The sequence below is a fragment of the Dermochelys coriacea genome, chromosome 2 (assembly GCF_009764565.3).
Source record: "Dermochelys coriacea isolate rDerCor1 chromosome 2, rDerCor1.pri.v4, whole genome shotgun sequence".
Lineage (NCBI taxonomy): Eukaryota > Metazoa > Chordata > Testudines > Dermochelyidae > Dermochelys > Dermochelys coriacea.
Genome location: NC_050069.1, coordinates 4,366,381 through 4,384,061, shown reverse-complemented (window position 1 = coordinate 4,384,061; position 17,681 = coordinate 4,366,381). Strand labels below are relative to the sequence as shown.

General features: G+C 56.4%; 1 protein-coding gene across 2 annotated transcripts; it reads left to right on the top strand.

Moving 5' to 3' along the window:
• Positions 1–36: 36 nt before the first annotated feature.
• Positions 37–16,560, top strand: LOC119851832 (protein brambleberry-like). Of its 2 annotated transcripts, none has more exons than XM_038392306.2 (12): positions 37–109; positions 2,333–2,602; positions 3,895–4,023; positions 5,969–6,154; positions 6,399–6,621; positions 7,692–7,808; positions 9,844–10,023; positions 10,860–11,066; positions 11,727–11,889; positions 13,497–13,561; positions 13,647–13,837; positions 16,120–16,560. In XM_038392306.2, exons 2-12 carry the CDS (start codon positions 2,354–2,356, stop codon positions 16,213–16,215), a joined length of 1,806 nt encoding a protein of 601 aa, XP_038248234.1. In that variant the 5' UTR covers positions 37–109; positions 2,333–2,353; the 3' UTR covers positions 16,216–16,560. The 2 variants fall into 2 exon arrangements, with proteins under 2 accessions (XP_038248234.1, XP_038248233.1); XM_038392305.2 differs by lacking the exon at positions 37–109 and adding an exon at positions 586–902 and having other exon boundaries at positions 16,120–16,511.
• The last annotated feature ends 1,121 nt before the right edge of the window (positions 16,561–17,681 follow it).

Here is a 17,681-nt window from a genome sequence, read left to right as displayed (position 1 = left end):
CTGAGCCCGCCCCCCGCCCCTCGATTGGCTGCGCCGGGCGCGACGTCACCGGGCGCCGGTTTCATATGGGGGGAAGCGTAGCGCGGCTTCTCTAAGGGGGCGGCGGCAGGTGAGTGTCGTGACTGGCCCACGTGGGGTCCCCAGGGGCGGGGCGGGGCGGGGCCTGGCCTGGCCCCCCCCCCGCGTGGGCAGCACTTGGGGGTGCCCATGCTAGCGGGGGGGGGGGGAGGCAGCCCCGCCCCCCTCTCTCCCCAGCCCAGTCCCTCTCCCAGCGCTCCCCATAGGGGCGGGATCCTTCTCCCCCTCCTGGGGGGCGTGCGAAGCGGGGGGCAGCCCCCCCCCCTCCCATGGGGTCCTCCCATCGCACGGGGGCAGCCCGGCCTTCCAGCGCGGGCTGGGGACGGGCCCGGGCGCTCTGTGGCCCGTGCTAGGCAGGAGGCCAGACTGAGCGACGGGATCGGGGCCCTTCCGAGTCTCCCCCCCTCCCCCCCCGTCGCCCCGCTCCCAGCCGTACCGAGCCAGCCGCCGCCCCGGGATTAGCGCCCAGAGAGCCCTGCTGCCCCCGCCGGGATGCGTCGTCTGGGCCGGCAGGGCTGCGGCCGGTGTCCCGGCTTCTGAATCCGAAGAGCAGCTTCAGCCCACGGCCGGTCTTTTCCCCCTACAAGTCCTGTCACGTCGCTGTTCAAAGACCTGGGAGACCCCATGTCCAGGGGCTAAAGCTGGGGGCTGGGAGTCGGGACCCCTGGGTCCTGCTCTAAGGTCTGTTCCCCTTTCTGGGCAAGGTGGCTAGTACTTCAGTCATCTTAGGTGGGTTGTGAGGACAAATCCACTAATCTTGGATGTGCTTTGAGATCCTTCGACAGCAGGACCCATTGAGCTACAACTGACGACACGCGAACGTGGTAAATTCTGACATGAAAGGATGTGAAGCCAACAGAGATTGGGGGTTAGAACATGATTAGCTACTTCAACAGGCACATTAGTTTCATCTGGTTTAACCTGCGTATTGATATGTCTGATCCTTTCATAACATGCCTTTCTGTAGATGTCACAACTTGATGCCACGGGCTTTGCTCCCTACTCAGAGGGGTGGAAGGCCTCTCTGATGAGATTGCCTTGGTTGGCTGCATCTTTGCCGGAGTCTCCTGTTGTACAGGACCAATGTTTAAATGCATGGAGCCGCCTCCGGACATGTGCTGCTCTTGGATAAAAAGAATCCAAAGGGGTTAAATGTTAAGGGAATTAATTGAGGCACAGAGCCTACCAAGAAGGAGACGTTTTCTCATTAAAAGTATATCTTGGATAGGGAAGAGCGTGCAGCCTGGGAGCTGAATTCGATCTCCATGGTTGGCTTTAGCATCTTTAATGTTACAATCAGATCTGTGAAATGAGAGCTGCAGTAACAGGTATGCAGCGGCACCATCATCGTTAGCTACCCGAGGCTCCTACCCTTGCAGCCTGGCTCACTTTGCTTAAAACCAGCTGTAGGAAAATCTGGAGAAGTATCCGAATGTTACTTCACTGAGGGCCACATTGTCAGCAACATCTAGGAGCATAATATTCTGTTTAACGGAGAGAGCGGGGCAGGTGCGTGCAGTTGTGTGGCCTGTGGAGACTCTAGATCCCAGCATGTATCAACGTGGGACTTTAGCATGCTGGAGCTGTTAGTTTCCATGAGGCCCAGACCCTCTGTTAGTTCTAGCTATCTGACCATTAATCTTCCTCTCCCAGATGCTCCTAGGACATACGCAGGAAGAAATTGTGGAGAAACCATAAGCCCTTGGGCACCTCTCAACTCAGTGTCACAAACATCACTATTATTTATTTGTATTGTTGCAGCACTTAGGAACCCCAGATGTGGCATTGTCTGTGTTTATGGCAGCCACTAGCACAAGTCCCTGCCCCCAAAGAGCTTCCGATCTAAGCATGAGACAAGATCACAGATGGGTACAGACAGGGGAGTACAAGGCAACAGTGAGACAATGCGGTCGGCGTGGCAAGCCGTGGCCTCGGCACACCAGCAGCACAGCTGTTGTCATCGTAACATCAGGCCTGTGCTGTTTGCTCCCCTCTTCTGGAGCTTGTGGAAGATGTTAGGGCCAGTCCCACGCCAGCTCCTGGATGGACCCCACTCTGCAGCTCAAAACTGTGCCATTTACCATTGCTCTGTGCAGGTCCTGCCATGTAGTGGCCTCCTAACCAAGCCAGGCTGAGCTCTCTGAGGTCAGGGAGTGGTGAGGGTTGCAGGGAGCTTGGATGTGGAGCTGCTGCTCAACGACTGGGGCTCCCCAGACTCCTCTCAGTTCAAATTCTCTTTGTTCCCTCCCTGCAGGATCCCCCTCCGAGCCCCAAGATGCTACCCTTGGACTGCCGGGCTCTCTTCCTTCCTACCCTCCTCTCCCTCCTTTTCACTCCCTCCTCTGGATTTTTTGGCTGGTTGAGGCAGGGAGCAGCTCCAGAAAGAGACCCCGTCCCCCTGACACCAGCTCCGGACTCAAGGAGTCTCTCTAATGCTCCCTTTGAGATGACGACGGGGGATGAGCGATTCCTGGCTGAGGCCAGGCACCTGGATCTGTCTCCTCTGGACTCTTGTCACCACAAGGTGTCACTGTATCTCTTCATTGCGGGAGGACCCTAAAGGGACTGGGGCTGTCCAGACAGGGAGGAGAGAATGGCCCGGGCCCCAAAGCACTTGCCATCCAAGGTCCAGATCCCCCCAGTGCTCCTGCATGCGCTTCCTGGGTGCAGGAACAGTGCCCTTGCACTCGGTGGGATTGTTCCCTATGCATAGATGATTGCATGATCAGGCCCTAAACGGAGCAGCAGTGAAAGGGAGTGGGGGAGGGGGAAGGAGGGAGACAACAACCAAGCAAGGGTGGTCAGGCTGATGGTGTCACTGTTCCATGTGGCCACAAATTGCACACGTGTCCGTAGGAACTCTCCTCAGCTGCCCCGCCCCTCGTTAGCGGGCTCGTTTCCTGTAAAGGGCGTCTGGTGGAGGGGGAACCTTGAGGGTGAAGAGGATTACCCTGTTTGTCCACTTTGTCAACCACCCTCTCCAGATGTTCTTCCAGGCCACCCCACTACCCCTGGAACGCTCCCCAACCCTGGAGCGGGTCCACACGACCTCAGCATGTTCACATCCCTCCTCCCTGCCAGGAGGCCTGAGGGAAACGTGCCGTGTTTCTGTCCAGTGTATTAGCAGTGCCGTGCTGTGTAGCTGTTCGTGGGCAGAGCCCTTGCTGCTGGCCTGGGGCTGCCAGCGAGGCACATGGTGCGGGCTCCTTGGTCAATCTGCTTCTGAAGGCTTCTAGGCTCTTCTGCATTTGCAGAGCAGCTAGAAGTGGGTAGGGCAGCCGGCCTGGCGGGAGGGGAAACAGCTGCTCTCAGATAGGGGGAGAGGAGCTGCCTGCTGTATGGGGGGGGGGGGGGAAGGAGGGGATGGAGCGGTGAAGAGGCATGGGGGGGCATTTCTAGGGGAGCAGAGACAGAAGGGCACCAGCTGGCTTGACTGTCTTTCACAGGGAGGGGCCGTGTGAGGAGGGATCCAGGGGGGTTGGGATTGTCCCCTTGTGTTGTGGAGCACCTAGCATGCCTCTGGGTGCTGCCAAGCTAATCATGGGGCATGGAGGAAACCACCAGCAGCGGGGGGGGGGGGAAGGATGAACCCCAGGAATTGAGCTCTCCTTATTGAGTCACTGCCCAGCATTAATGATTCTCCTATCGTGGGGCTGGGAGTGAGGATTTAAAATGCACGTCTAGGGGCAGAGGCCACATGTCACCTGCAGATGAGTTACCTTCTCTTGCACCTGGGAGGGGCCGGGGGAGTAGGAGGTACCAGCTTGCTGAAACCACAAGCCCTAACGCGCTTCCCCTCTGCGTTGCTGCTGACAGGTTATTGCCCAGATCCACTCCTCCTGTACGGACCTGACGGAAGAGGAACTGGCCAAGCTGGGGGTGTCCCTGTTTAACTGCCAAGCAAGCGTGGAGGGGCGCAAGACCTATCCCTGCGCTGCCGACATGGTAAGACGACGAGGGGCGGCTCTGAATTCACACCCTCCAATGCTGGTTGGGAGAGGGCTGCAGCTGGCACAGGCAGCCTGAGATTCTCCTCACGCGGGCCTGGGGAGTGAAGGAAGCCATGGAGCAGGGTTCTCCTGGGCAAGGCAACCGTCTTGCACCAGGGTGGCCCACCAGGAGTGGGACTTGCATCGCGTGGTGGGAAGGACCTTCAGCCATCTCTGACTTCAGCCAAGTTTCCATGGGGATGAAAGGAGAGACCTCCATATCCTATTGCTGAAACCTCTGCCCCCGCCCCCCTGCCACCCTTCTCCCCACCCATCCATCATCTTCCTTCCCCCCCCCCCCCCCGCCACCAGATCCACACATCTTCTCCCCCTGCACAGATGGAGCTATTGAAATGGGCGGTGTCAGGCTGGGAGTGCCGTTCCCCTGGGATGGCTGCACAGCTAGCTTGGTTCATGTTCCCGACTGGCTCATTGCGTGTAGTCGGGATATCAGGACAGTGAGGCCAAGAGCACTTTGCATAGCTTCAACGATAGAACCTCTTGGGTGTGAGAGATGAAGATCCGGTAGGCTGACTGGTCCATCTTGCACCCCGTGCAGGACTGGTTCCTACTAAGGATCTTGAAGTGTTTTGTGCAGTCAGCCGTTTCAGTGTCCCAAAATGGGTCTCCTGCCAGTTGCCTTGGGTTCCACAGCCCCGGAGAGCTCGCTATGCAGTATCCCCCTATGTGTTCCCCCCTCCTTATCTCATCCCATCCTCAGTCTCACACATGGGTATTGCCCTGTGTAATTCCTCTCCCTCTGTGGTGCTCGCCTTTCAAATGTGAGGCGTGTCGTCTGCCTGGCTCGCTATCCGTTAGCTATGTAGCCCTGCATACTTATTTATTCCAGCCTTTCCCTCCAGCCCTTGATCACTTCGGTTTCTTTTTTCTCAACTCCCTCCAGTGTCAGTCTCTTTCAGTCCCATGGTGTCCAGGACCAAATGCAATATCCCAGGTGCGCCCACACCAGGACTGTATCAGTCCGTTTGTGCTGAGCAGCTCCTGTGTAGTGCTCTTCATCTGTAGGGTTCTAAGCGTTCTGCAAAGGTGGGTCAGTGCAACTTGCTCTGTTTTAAAGAGGGGAAACTGAGGCAAACAGGGATGTGACTTGCGAACAGTCACATGCTGAGTCAGTGGTGAAGCCAAGAATAGACCTCTGGTCTCCTGATTCCCAGTCCGATGCCTTGTATAGTGGGCCATGCTGCCTAAGATCTAGCATCTATCTGCCCTTAAGAACTGACCATGGTAGGGTACTTTGGTCTAACACAGTAGTGCTTCAGCTGTGTGAGAACAGGTCAGTCTTGCTTGTGAGGTTAATTCACCCAACTTGGTCCTATGTTTGAGTCCTAAACTGTCCCTAGCTGTAGAAGCTATTATCTTGTGGGGACCCAGGACAGCTTTGCCGTATCGCAACCTGCTTCTCATAGTTTCTTGATTAAAGCCAAAAGGGACCATTTGATCATCCAACCTAACTTTCTGCATGTCACAGCACGTAGAACTACACCCACTTACACTTGTATCGAGGCCAGCAGTGTGGGTGTGGCTAAAACATCTCTTCCACAAAGGCAGCTGGTCAGGATCCGAAGACACCAAGAGATGAAGAATCCGCCACATCCCTGGGGAGCTTGTTCCTAATGGTTAATCACCCTCACTGTTAAAAATGAGTCTTCTTTCTAACTGGACTTCTTCTGGCTTCAGCTCCTGGCCCTCAGTTCTTGTTCTACCTTTCTCTGCCGGATTATAGAAGCCTTCAGTCCCTGCGAAGTTACTGATACACCATGATCAGGTCACCTCTTGCTTTCTCTGGAGTACTGCCATGCAGTTTCTGGGCTAGGAGGAATGAGGGGCATTGGGAGGGGCCCTCTCCTGCGGTCTTATTGCTTGGCTGTCTTTCTAACCAGACCCTCGCAGAATGCACTGCCGACATGGACCCTGACACCTGGAACGCCTACCACATCGTCAGCAACCGGGCCCGCGCTGTCTGCTACTCCACCCGCCAGATGCAGTTCAAGCGCCAGACGGAGCACACTGTCAACACCCTGGTCTCCGCCGCCGTGAATCAGCTGGAGGCCATGAGGCTTCTGAAGGTGGGTAGTGGCAGGCGGGCAGCTCTAAAGAGGTCTGAACCAATGAGCAAAGGGTGGACTCAATGTAGGGCACAGCCATCATGGTCTTTGATGCAGAGGGGGAGATTACCGATCCCAGCATGCAATGCTCCACCATTGAAGCACAGCATGCTGGGACCCATCATCTCTCTCAGCCCTTAGCATGCACCACTGCAGTCTCTGCATTGCTGGGACCTCGCTGATCGAGTCAGTGTCTCGCTAACAGGATGGCCAGGAGGAACTGAAAGAGCTCACGGCAGAGTCCCTGCACAAGGTGGTGAGCAGCCAGCATGAGCTGCTGCTCCAGCAGGAGAAGCTGCAGGACAGCCAGGAGCAGATGGAGTCATCCATCCACAGCAACCTGGATCAGCTGACTCAGGAGAAGGCCTTGATTGCCAGCGGGCAGCAGCAGGTGGCTCAGCTCATTGAGGGCATCACCAAGAGGATGGGTGAGAACAGGGAGACAAGGACATGAAGCATCTCCCGGCTCCCTAGAGCAGAGGTTCTCCGGAGGTTGCAAACAGCTGTCATGGGGAGGAGGCGCTTGACTTCCCATCCCACTACATGTTTGGTGCGGGGGGAGGTTCCCAGCTACATGGAAGGGTGATTCTGATGGGGAGGAGGGTCATGACACTGGAAAAATGGGGTCAAGAGAGCATGGTTCTCAGGGGGAAAGGATGCGTGGGAGAGGAAGAGGGTCAAGGGAGATTCTGGTGCGGGGGTCATGAGGGTGATTCTAGGGGGTGGGGACCTGGGATAGAAAAGGGGAGTCACAGGAGTATGATTGTGGAGGGACACTGGAGGGAAAGGAATGAACAAACTCAGGAGCCGTTGACCTAGAGTGTCTGATGCTCCTGCAGCAATGCTGGTGTCCGTTAGTTGCAAGGACCCAGGCCAGGCCCCACGGAGCCTGCTGTGGCTAAACCTGACTTGTGAGCCCTGGAGAAGGAATTTCTACCCTTGTTCCCAGCTGAGGGGATCCACCCCCTTTGTCTTTACTCCTCCCCTTCCCTGAACGAGCCAAGAAGCTACAGCAAAGGACCAGGAGCCAGGAACAGACCCAATGTCTGATCCCACCTGAGTCATGGACCTCTGGGCAAGTCCAATTGCTGGATCTTGGGGTGGCTCAGTCAACCTGGCTGTAAAATGGGGATGAGCAAGAACCTCCAAGTCCTAGTTTCTCCAATATGCCCAGCTCCCCTGTGGCAGAGAAGGATGCTGTCTGGCAGTCTGACCCTCCAGCAGTCTGTGTGGCTCCCACCTCTCCCTGCTGCCCTCCCCTTCTCTTGGCGCATGTAGAGGTCTCATGCGGGCATTAGGTTTGGAAGGAGGCACTTTGATTTGACTGGAAGAGCAAGGCACAGTGTGACCTCCTCTGCAGCATCTTCACTCACCTAGGCTAAGAGGCTTTTACCATTGGTGGGTGAATAGATCGCAGGTGTGCAAGACACTTAACATGGGGAATGGCTTCACAGGAGATTCTGCCAGAGCCTGAGCTCTGCCCCATCTCCCCCTGCAGAGAATGTGAGCAGCCACCTAGATGACCAGGACTTGGAGCTGCAGCAAGGACACAGAGCCATCCTCGCTGACCTCACCCAGATGCAAAGGCGAGCCCAGGAGGTCTACTCCAAAATAGGTACCATGACTGCTGCTGGCTGGGCAGGCTACCCTCAGCTGGCCAGCATGGGTGGGGCTGTTGTATTATTTAGCTGGAATATATGGGGACAAGGGTAAAAGGTGTTAACATAACCCAGTGTTAAACAAGATTCAGGGTTTGGTACACAGAGACCTCCGCCTGCTTGGTCCCAGGGCAAACCCTCCCTTAAGCATCCTTTTAACCAAGATACAAAAAAAAGAAGGGAAAACAATGCAAGTTACTAAGTCAGCTTTTCATTTTAACATCCCTTTGCCTTTATCTGGAGAGAGGTTTTTAAAAGGAAATCCCCTCCTTGTTGGACAGTCTCTTAGATAACCATCCTTTCTGGGGCGAAGAGACATTAGCTGGGCTGGAGGTGATGTTATAGCTGTTGTTAGTCTGATCCCATTTCCTAAAAGCCAAGACAAGCACACACAAGGGTGAGAGAAAAGAACATCAAAGATAGAAAATGCAGCTTCTGTCTCTGGTGTTAACTCACTGCTGGAGAAATACAGGCCCAGCACACAGTCTGATCAGCCACTCAGAGGCCAGGCAAACTTGTACCCACATCGGGTTCTTTGGGGCACTGCTTTTAGCTGCCTCCTTCTGGTCAGTATTACAGCAGTGTTGCAAAATATACAGTCTTGACCATCTAAGCCAGACTTGTATTAGACGCAAGGCAAAAGGAGCAGTGGGGGCAAAAAACCTAACTGGCTTCAAGGCTGAGCTTGATACGTTTATGGCGGGGATGGTAGGATGGGACTGCCCGCAATGGCGTGTCGCCGATCTGTGACAGCTAGCAGCAAATACCTCCAGCAGTCGGTGATGGGACACTTGATGGGGAGGGCTCTGATTTACTGCAGAGAATTCCTTCCCAGGGGTCTGCCTGGTGGGTCTTGCCCACGTGCTCAGGGTCTAACTCGGGGGTTGGCAACCTGCGGCACGCACGCCAAAGGCTGCACACAAGCTGTTTTTTAGTGGCACTCTGCTGCCAGCCAGGGTCCCGGCTGCTGGCCCTACTCAGCCCGCTCCTGGCCTGGATGGACGGAACCCAGGGCTGGCAGCTGGGACCCCACCTGGCTGGGGCCAGCGGACTGAACCCCAGACAGGCAGCGGGCTGAGGAGGGGAGAGGGCCTGGCAGCTGGTAACTGGGCTGTGGGGATGGCCTTCTCATGCCTCAAGAGCAGAGGGACCTGCCTCCTGGTTCTTCATTTTAACAAAACAAAACAAAACAAAAAACCCTTCCAGTTCATACACTGTACTGTACCCCTCAATACTGTTCCTATACCACACTTATTGCTGTAATATCTGAGTGTTACCAGTAGCACATTAAGCGCCCTGACTAACAGCTGTGCTGTGTGTTGGTGGTCTAGTCCCTGCAAATTCGCCCTGATCCAGCTTGAGACCAACACCTCCACGGCTGAGAACAGCTGGCCTAGCTATTCCGGAGGAGGCTGGAACTACTGGTGAATGGTGTTCCCTTGCATCTCTCCAGAACGCACCTTGTATTCTCAGTTCTCCCTCCCAGTTCCCTGCAGGTGCTGGCAGATCCTCCAGGAACTGTCTCAATGTGGGATCTAACCCCTGTAATTGCAGTGACCCAGGCCTCAGCTAGGCCGTGCCTACTGTGAGGAGAGGCAGAAGCAAACCATACAATGGAGATGACCTTACATTTTAAACTCGATAAAGGGAAAACCCCAGACATTTGGCAGGAACGAGATTAGACTAAGATAATAGACTACAAAGTAACATCATAGACTCACTCAACAAACTACTAAACTGTAAATTACTATCCCAATACAAAGCTTTTTCTGCACCAGGCTGTCACCCCTAGTGGGAATCGAAGCCCAGTTTCACCCCAGCCATCCTGCCCTGGCCCCTCTGGCTTGCAGTGCCCCTTTGCTGCAGGGACTGCACCTCTCCCCAGCAGGTCTGCCCGCAACCCACAGTTCCTTGCCTTTCTAAGCTGCCACCCCACAGCTCCAGCAGGGATCCTACGCTGGCTCTGAATCCTCTCTGCCCCTCTCTGCCCAGAGGCCAACCAGGCGCTGTTCCTGGCCTATCAGAACCAGACAGCCCTGTACTACGACGAGCTGATGGGGAAGCTGCACAGGATGAACCAGAGCCTGGGCCTGGTGCTCTACGCCGTGGGTCACATGCAGAGCAGTGTGGAGGGCCGGCTCCTGCACATCCAGAGATTCATTGGCTGGGCAGGTGACGGGGGGGGGGACGGGGGCCAGGCAATGTGCATCCTGGGGCAGCAAGGGGCTGAGCAGCCTCCTCCCACCCGAGTTCACTGGGCTGCAGGCTGGGAACTGGCCAGCCAAGGGATTGGGACTCTGCTTGCAGCACTGCCAGGGTGGGCTCCACATCCCAGCTTTGAGTGCTGGGGAGGCAGCTGCTCTCGGTGGGAGGAGACTTATGATACCAAGCAGCGACTCTGGGCTTCGAAGGGTGTCTGACCGCCCGCTGCTCAGCTGGATGGATGTGCCCAGTGTATAAGGCAGCATAGGGCCTTTCTCTTCCCTGTGCTCAGAGACCTGGATTGGAGCCCTGAACTTGGTCTCCTGATCTCCTCCCCGCTGGGGCTGCACAGAGCTGCCAGGCTGTTGTCTGCTGTGCAGGGAGCGTGGGTCTTGGGCGAGGGAGTTTCAGAGGTGTCGCGGAGAAGGGTGGGAGAGGCATTTGCAAAGGAGCAGACTCCCCTCTGCCCAATTGCATGACCTGAGCCATTTGCCCCCTGGTGTGGGAGGGTCCCAGCTTGGAGACAATACGACGGGAGTGGGCGTCAGAGACTAGTGGGAGTAGTAACTGAATGAGCAAGTTATCTTAGTGGTGACCCCCCTGCCTCCAAACCCTGGGCAAAGCTGGATGGTGTAGTGTCCCCCCACCCGGACTGGGGGAATATTGAAAGGAGGAGATGTCTCTCCCCAGGCCACGCCGCTGGCAGGAACCAGCTGGGAGATGGCATTGGTCTGAGCCTGGAGCATGGATCTGTCATGAGGCAATGCGCCCACTCACCCATCTCCCTATCCCCCTCTGTCTCGCAGGAGTCAGCCTCGGCGCCGCCTGCACCTGCATCCTGCACACCGGCTACTTCCTGCTCTCGGCTCTGCTCATGACCTTCCTGCAGACCCCAAGCCTCCCCCGTGCCGTGCTCCTGGTCCTGGTCGTCGCCAACGCACTCTCGGAGCTCAACCATGCCATCTCCTTGGGCTTCAAGTCACTCACGGTTTTCCTGGTGCTTGTTGTCGCCGGTGAGCACAGCCGGCTCCCCCTTCTCCCCCTGCGCTGGCTTCTCTGTATCGCTGAAACCAGAACCCGACCTGGCACCGGTGGCCCACCCCTGGGTAGCCTCAGCAGGGAAGCTAAGGGCTGAATGGGTCACGGAGACAGAGCGCCGCTCTGGAGTGGCCTCACTAGGTGGGGACACGTTGGCGCAGAGTGTAGGGAGAGCCTGCCCTGGCATTGGCCACGCTTGGGTAAACAGGCCTGAGTCATCAGGCTGTCCCTGAGCTAAACCATGACCGCTCCTGCGGCCGCTGGTGTCCGTCAATTTCAACCACCCACTGACCTTTAAAGCTCGGGTAGTCCAGCCATCAGAGGGGAACAAAGCCACCCTGTCGGGTTACATTTGCCATTCTCCTCCTCCCACCAGCCTGTGCTAACTCCCACAGCCCCCTGCGAGGTAGGTCAGAACCCTCCGCGTTTCAGAGATGCAGAGCCACAGGGAGGCCATGGTAGTGCCGGAATTAGCCCCCCGGCGCCCTGACCCCGGCTCTAAGCAGGTAAGACTTCTTCCAACAAAATATTGAATCCATAGGTCTGTCGGTCCACTCCCCCGGCTCACCTTCTGTGCTAGCCGGACACTGCTCTGAATTTGACCCTAGCTCCGGCTTTGCTCATGGTTTTTATAGGTAACTGGCTGCTGGCACACGTGTGCTGCTGTGCCCGGAGCGCGAGGGGCCGGAAGCCACCTCTGGCGCTCTCACTGACTCCCCAGAGGGCAGCAGGTGCCAGCAGCCCCGAAGCGGAACTCAAGGATGATCCCCACTGTCGTATCACCTCCACCCCTGGCAGGTAGGAGGGGGCAGGTGGGACCAGCACCTGGGGACTTGGGGCTAACGAAGGTAAATCTGGAGCCCTGAAGGGGATACTGCAGGGGACAACAGGTTCACGGCCAGATGTGCCCATATAACAGCCTTCCCTCCTTGGGTCTCTGCTAAGGTCACTTCAAACATCCTCTGATCACACATTAGTGGAGTGTCCGGATTCACATCTACAGTCGAGTTAGTTAGCTATGTGCTCTCGAGAGCCTGCCTTGTTTCAACGCTGGTGTTGGGTGCGAGGAAGTGTTTGTGGCCCTGTTTTCACATGAGGCACAGGGTTGTCTGTTGACTCAGGTTACAACTAACCCCAGAGGGAGAGGCTGGTAGTGAGAATGCCTGGTATTTATATAGCATCTCACCCTCCACTCTCCCTGCCTGCCATAGGGGTCTGTGTGCAGTGTGAGGGTTGGTGTGTTTGTGTCACAATTTACACCACATCCTCTGGCTGTTCAGATGGGGAAACTGAGGCATGGGTCGTGCAGTGACTCAGTGGCAGCGCTGAGAATGGAACCCAGGAGTTCCCTGCAGCAGGAGCACCCAGGCCTGTAAGGTGCAGAGCAATGAGCAGCTTCACATGGACTGCTATTTGCACAGGTCCGTCTGTGTTAGACTGGGAAACTGACCAGTGGCGCCCCAAAGTCTACAGCCCCGCACGCTAACCTAGTGCACAGAGGCTGGCCGCAGCCATGCTAAGTGCGGCTATAGTAGCCGGCAGCAGCATGATCCCTCTTTCCCAAACATGGCTCCCGCTTTCCCAAACAGGAGTGAACACCTGTCACCATGGTGGCTGCAGAAGGGGTGCACTGGTGCCAAATAGCCTCTGGGTGGCAGCAGAGACCTCACCCTGCAATAGCCCTTGTGCCTGGGGGTTCCCAGTTGTGTTCAAGAGTGACCCCAGGTTGTGCCCATGCTTAGCTGTGTTAGCTGCGTGAAGCATGTCACACCGGCTCTCCAGTGGATGCCTTGGGTCTCCCTTCTGCATGCTCAGGGTGCAGGTGCTGGTGTAGGAAGTCTAGTATGGTTTGGATGCCCCCACAGGTATCGAGGACCAAATCTTCCCGTGTATGGCCCGGCCAGCGGAGGTCAGCGGGGATGCTTGTGCACATCTGGGTCTAGTGTGTCCTCTCCTTAGGGTGGGGCGCCCTGGCTCTGGAACTCACTCCCCCATTCTACACCCATTGGTCCGGCAGGATCAATCTGCCATGGAGGTGGGAGGCCCACCTCTACTCTTCCAGGTGTGGCCTGAAGGGGCTGAGAATTGGGCACGTGTCTGGGGCAAGTCTGCTCTTCGTTGCTCTTGCTCTGGGTCCTGTCACCTAATGCACACGCACCCAGGGACACCTCTTCTGAAACTTACAAATTGATTCACTCAGAAGAAGATGAGGAGGGTGAGAGAGATGCTTGGTGCGGAGAGGGCACAGGCCATCTGGTGTGTAGGGGACGTGCGCCCCCGGCCAGGACACCCTGCAGCTTCATGCTCTGAAGGGTGGGAATGGCACAGGGGCTTAGCTGGGCAGGACTTGGGGTGAAACTTCAGCTGTGATGGAATCTTGTAACCTTGCTTCCTTCCCCTGGCAGGGAGTGTGAAATCGACCTCTTGCGGGAGGAGCTGAACAAGCTGGAGGAGATGAGCTACCTGCAGGGTAAGGGAGATGAGAGTTCAGTATGGAGGGTGTCTGGAGGGAATTGGTCAGTGTATCAGCTGTGCTAGCCATTTATGTGTTCCAGACGACTCCTGCCTGGGGAGGGTGTCCCCGCTGACGGGAAACCCATTTCGTGATGGGGGCGTGCCGCTGTCCCCTGCAGGCTGGAAGGCACAGCAGAGACCTGCTGCTCCGCCGGCTCCCTCCATCCCCATCGGGAACTTGCGCCGCATCAGTCTGAGCCGCACCACCAGGCACGAGGTGTTGGAGAGGCGGGTAAGTGGTGGGAAGCTGGCACTGCCTGGTGTGGGCCATGGGCAGCAGTGCAGGGGCAGGGAGGGGGCTGCCCGCCGTGGGCCTCGGGGAGAGTCCAGTAGGAGTGTGGGGGCAGGGCTGGGGCTGCCCGCCGTGGGGCTCGGGGAGAGGCTGGTAGGAGTGTGGGGGCAGGGCCGCGGCTGCCCGCCGTGGGGCTTGGGGAGGCCTGTAGGAGTGGGGGGGGCAGGGCCAGGCCTGCCCGCCATGGGGCTCGGGGAGAGGCTGGTAGGAGTGTGGGGGCAGGGCTGGGGCTGCCCGCCGTGGGGCTTGGGGAGAGGCTGGTAGGAGTGGGGGACGTGGGAACAGCACTGCCTGCTATGGAGCTCTGGGAGAGATGGGTAGGAGTGTGGGGGCAGGGAGAGGGCTGCCCACCGTGGGGCTTGGGGAGAGGCTGGTAGGAGTGTGGGGGCAGGGCCGGGGCTGCTCGCCGTGGGGCTTGGGGAGAGGCCGGTAGGAGTGGGAGGAGGGCCGGGGCTGCCCACCGTGGGGCTCGGGGACAGGCAGGCCAGGGAAAACTGTCTTTCAGTAATCAGAGCCACTGCGGGCAGTCAGCCATGATGCTGGGGGTCTCCCCATTGGTTACTGGGGGGGTTGGTGACATTGGCTGTGAGGGGCCCCTCCCCTGTCCCCAGCGGCCTAGGGAGGCTTGGTACTGGCCGTTGCAGGCGTGGGGTGCAGAGAGCATTGAAAGGCACGTTTTCAGGGCCGGCCTTGGGGGGGCACCTGGGCAGCTGCCCGGGGCGCTGTGCGGCAGCACAGAAGTGAGCACTGCTGGTGTAGAGTCCAAAACTGCTCCTGGGTGCCAGGGGCGCGCTGGGGGCGGGGGGAAGGGCACCCAGATTTCTCCCAGTGGCGGAATGGGGGTGGGGCGAGCAGTGACGCACAATACTGATCTCCCCCCCCCGCCACCACCACATTCCTCTGTGCCCCCCAGTGGGCTGTGGAGGGGGGGAGTGAGGAGCAACGTCAGGGCTCTGTGCATCCAGGTTACTTTCCCCACGTGGGCAAAGGGGACACAGTGCAGGTGCTAGGGGCGCAGGAGGGTGGGGGCCAGGGGCAGTGGGGGGGCCCGCATCCTCAGGGGCCAGGAGCACCAAAATACAAGTTCACCCAGGGCACCATTTTCCCGAAGGCTGGTCCTGCACATTCTTGGGCTGGGCCCAAGCTCGCTGCTGGCAGAATTTCAGTGCTGGCCACTGATTTCAGCCGAGTTGGGCAAATGGGGCTCTGGTGTGGGAGCCCAGCCAGGAGTCAGTGCAGGCCAGGGCGTGCAGGTTTCCCCCAGCTGTCTCACTGGGTGCGAAGAAAAGATCTGCTGCCCCGTACCTTGGTTCCCGTGAAAGTGACTGACTGACTTGGGAATTTCCATAGATCTCACTCACACCCTGATGTCCTGCAGTAATTGGTTAACCCTTCAGATCAGGAGTGGATCTTGGATGGATGTGGGTGGACAGAACCTGGTTGTTAATAGGGCTTGGGAGTGGGTCTGGTGCTGGTGCAAGGGGTGCTGGCCCAGAGATCAGGGAGGGTTTTCAGCATCCAGGAGCTGGGGCAGGTCAGCACTTGGGCCTGCGGAGTCTGACCTAGCCATGGCTGGAAATCTTTCCAGACTCTCCTTCCCAGGCTGTGTTGCCAACACAACCTGCTTCCGTTTGTGGCTGGTTCCCGAGCTGGTAGGGCTGGTAGCAGGATGTGGAGGTGGCTGGGGGTGTCACACTGTTCAAGCTGGGGTTGCTTATCCCAAATGCAGGGTCAGAGGCAGGGACTCTTGTCTCATTTCCAGCCACTAACATGATGGGATGGGGGAGGGAATGCTGGGATTGTCTTGGCAGCCAGTTCTGCAACAAGTGACTAATTGAAGTGCAGGGGGCAAGGGTCTGGCACATCCTAATCCTGCCTCTGCTGGAGATATCAAGGGGGAGGTTCCAGGGGACCCCCTCATTGCCCCCAACAGCCAGGCCTTGAGGCTTGTGATGGATCAGACCTGCAACTACTGCCAAAGGGCCTTAAATCTACCCTGCATGGTGCTGCAGCCTCTTGCTGGGCCGTTAATTCTGAGCCACAGCTCCTAGGCACGCTTCCCTGTAGGGACTCACTGCTCTAGAAGCAAGAGCAACAGCCGGTGGTTCAGATCCTCAGTTGAAACGGGTGGGCCCTGGCATTGATCCTGGTTCTCTCTTGCTGCTGGGGACCTTGTCTTCATCCTCATCAGTGCAACACATGGCTCCCTCTTTCCCAAACAGGCCACACTGGAGAGGTGCAACTTGGGCCCCACATTCGAGCCCTTTTCTGACTTCAGGTCCTGTAGCCCGGACCAGTCCATGGCTAGCGACATGTGAGTATAGAGCGCTGCTCCCTTCTCTGAACAGGCCCTGCCGGATTCCTTCTGTGCAACGCTTCCCTGATCCCTGCTGGCATCTCCAAGGGACGCTTTTGGGCTGGATTATTCCTGCTAGTAACCAGCCCTACCTCTAAGACATGGGGTGACTGATGTCGAGGACGAGGGTGGCCTGACCTACGTGATGGGAGGAGGAGGAGAGGAATGCTGCAGACACGTTCTGGGTCACCATTGTCCCATGGCTGCTGGTTTTACTCCTGGGGCAATTCTGTGCCAAAAAATTCTGCACACAATATTTTAAAATTCTGCACATTTGTTGTCAAAAGAACACTATATAATCAAGTTGGTTTCAATTATTTTGGTAATTTATTTAAACTACAGTACAATAGATGGAGAGTGGGAGTGGGGAGCATTGGAGGAAAGCACCTACCCCCATCTAATAGTAACATAGCTAGTATTGACCCTTTACTTCTAATGATTAGTCAACAAATATATGCAGCCATATGCTCTGTGTTACATGATAGGCAATTGAAGAACTAGTGAGGGCTGGGGACTCAAACTCACAATTTATAGTGGCTACTGAGCATCTCCAGAAAGGTCAGCAGCAAACAGTTCATGGAACACATTTTGATAGGAAATTTTTTTCAGTCTGAAAATTTAGACCCAGTTCTATTCATTTAGACCAGTTCTAATAATTAGTCATGCCTGACTAATCTAATTGCCTTCTATGATGAGATAACTGGCTCTGTGGATGAGGGGAAAGCAGTGGATGTTATTCCTTGACTTTAGCAAAGCTTTTGACATGGTCTCCCACAGTATTCTTGCCAGCAAGTTAAAGAAGTATGGGCTGGATGAATGGACTATAAGGTAGATGGAAAGACAGAAAGCTGGCTAGATCGTCGGGCTCAATGGGTAGTGATCAATGCTCCATGTCTAGTTGTCAGCCAGTATCAAGTGGAGTGCCCCAAGGGTCAGTCCTGGGGCTGGTTTTGTTCAATACCTTCATTAATGATCTGGAGGATGGCGTGGATTGCACCCTCAGCAAGTTTGCAGATGACACTAAATTGGGGAAAAAAAGAAAAGGGGTACTTGTGGCACCTTAGAGACTAACAAATTTATTTGAGCATAAGCTTTTGTGAGCTACAGCTCACTTCATTGGATGCATCCGATGAAGTGAGCTGTAGCTCACGAAAGCTTATGCTCAAATAAATTTTAGTCTCTAAGGTGCCACAAGTACTCCTTTTCTTTTTTGCGAATACAGACTAACACAGCTGCTACTCTGAAACCTGTTACTAAACTGGGAGGAGAGGTAGATTCGCTGGAGGGTAGGGACAGGATACAGAGGGACCTAGACAAATTAAAAGATTGGGCCAAAAGAAATCTGAGGTTCAACAAGGACAATTGCAGAGTCTTGCACTTAGGACGGAAGAATCCCATGCACCACTACAGACTAGGGACCGAATGGCT

What these genes read in the sequence shown, in the direction of transcription:
- LOC119851832 (XM_038392306.2), top strand. Translation starts at nt 2,354, where the DNA reads ATGCTACCCTTGGACTGCCGGGCTCTCTTCCTTCCTACCCTCCTCTCC. An exon ending in AGGCCATGAGGCTTCTGAAG is followed by an intron (nt 6,155 to 6,398) that starts GTGGGTAGTGGC and finishes TCTCGCTAACAG; the next exon opens with GATGGCCAGGAGGAACTGAA. An exon ending in GGGCATCACCAAGAGGATGG is followed by an intron (nt 6,622 to 7,691) that starts GTGAGAACAGGG and finishes CTCCCCCTGCAG; the next exon opens with AGAATGTGAGCAGCCACCTA.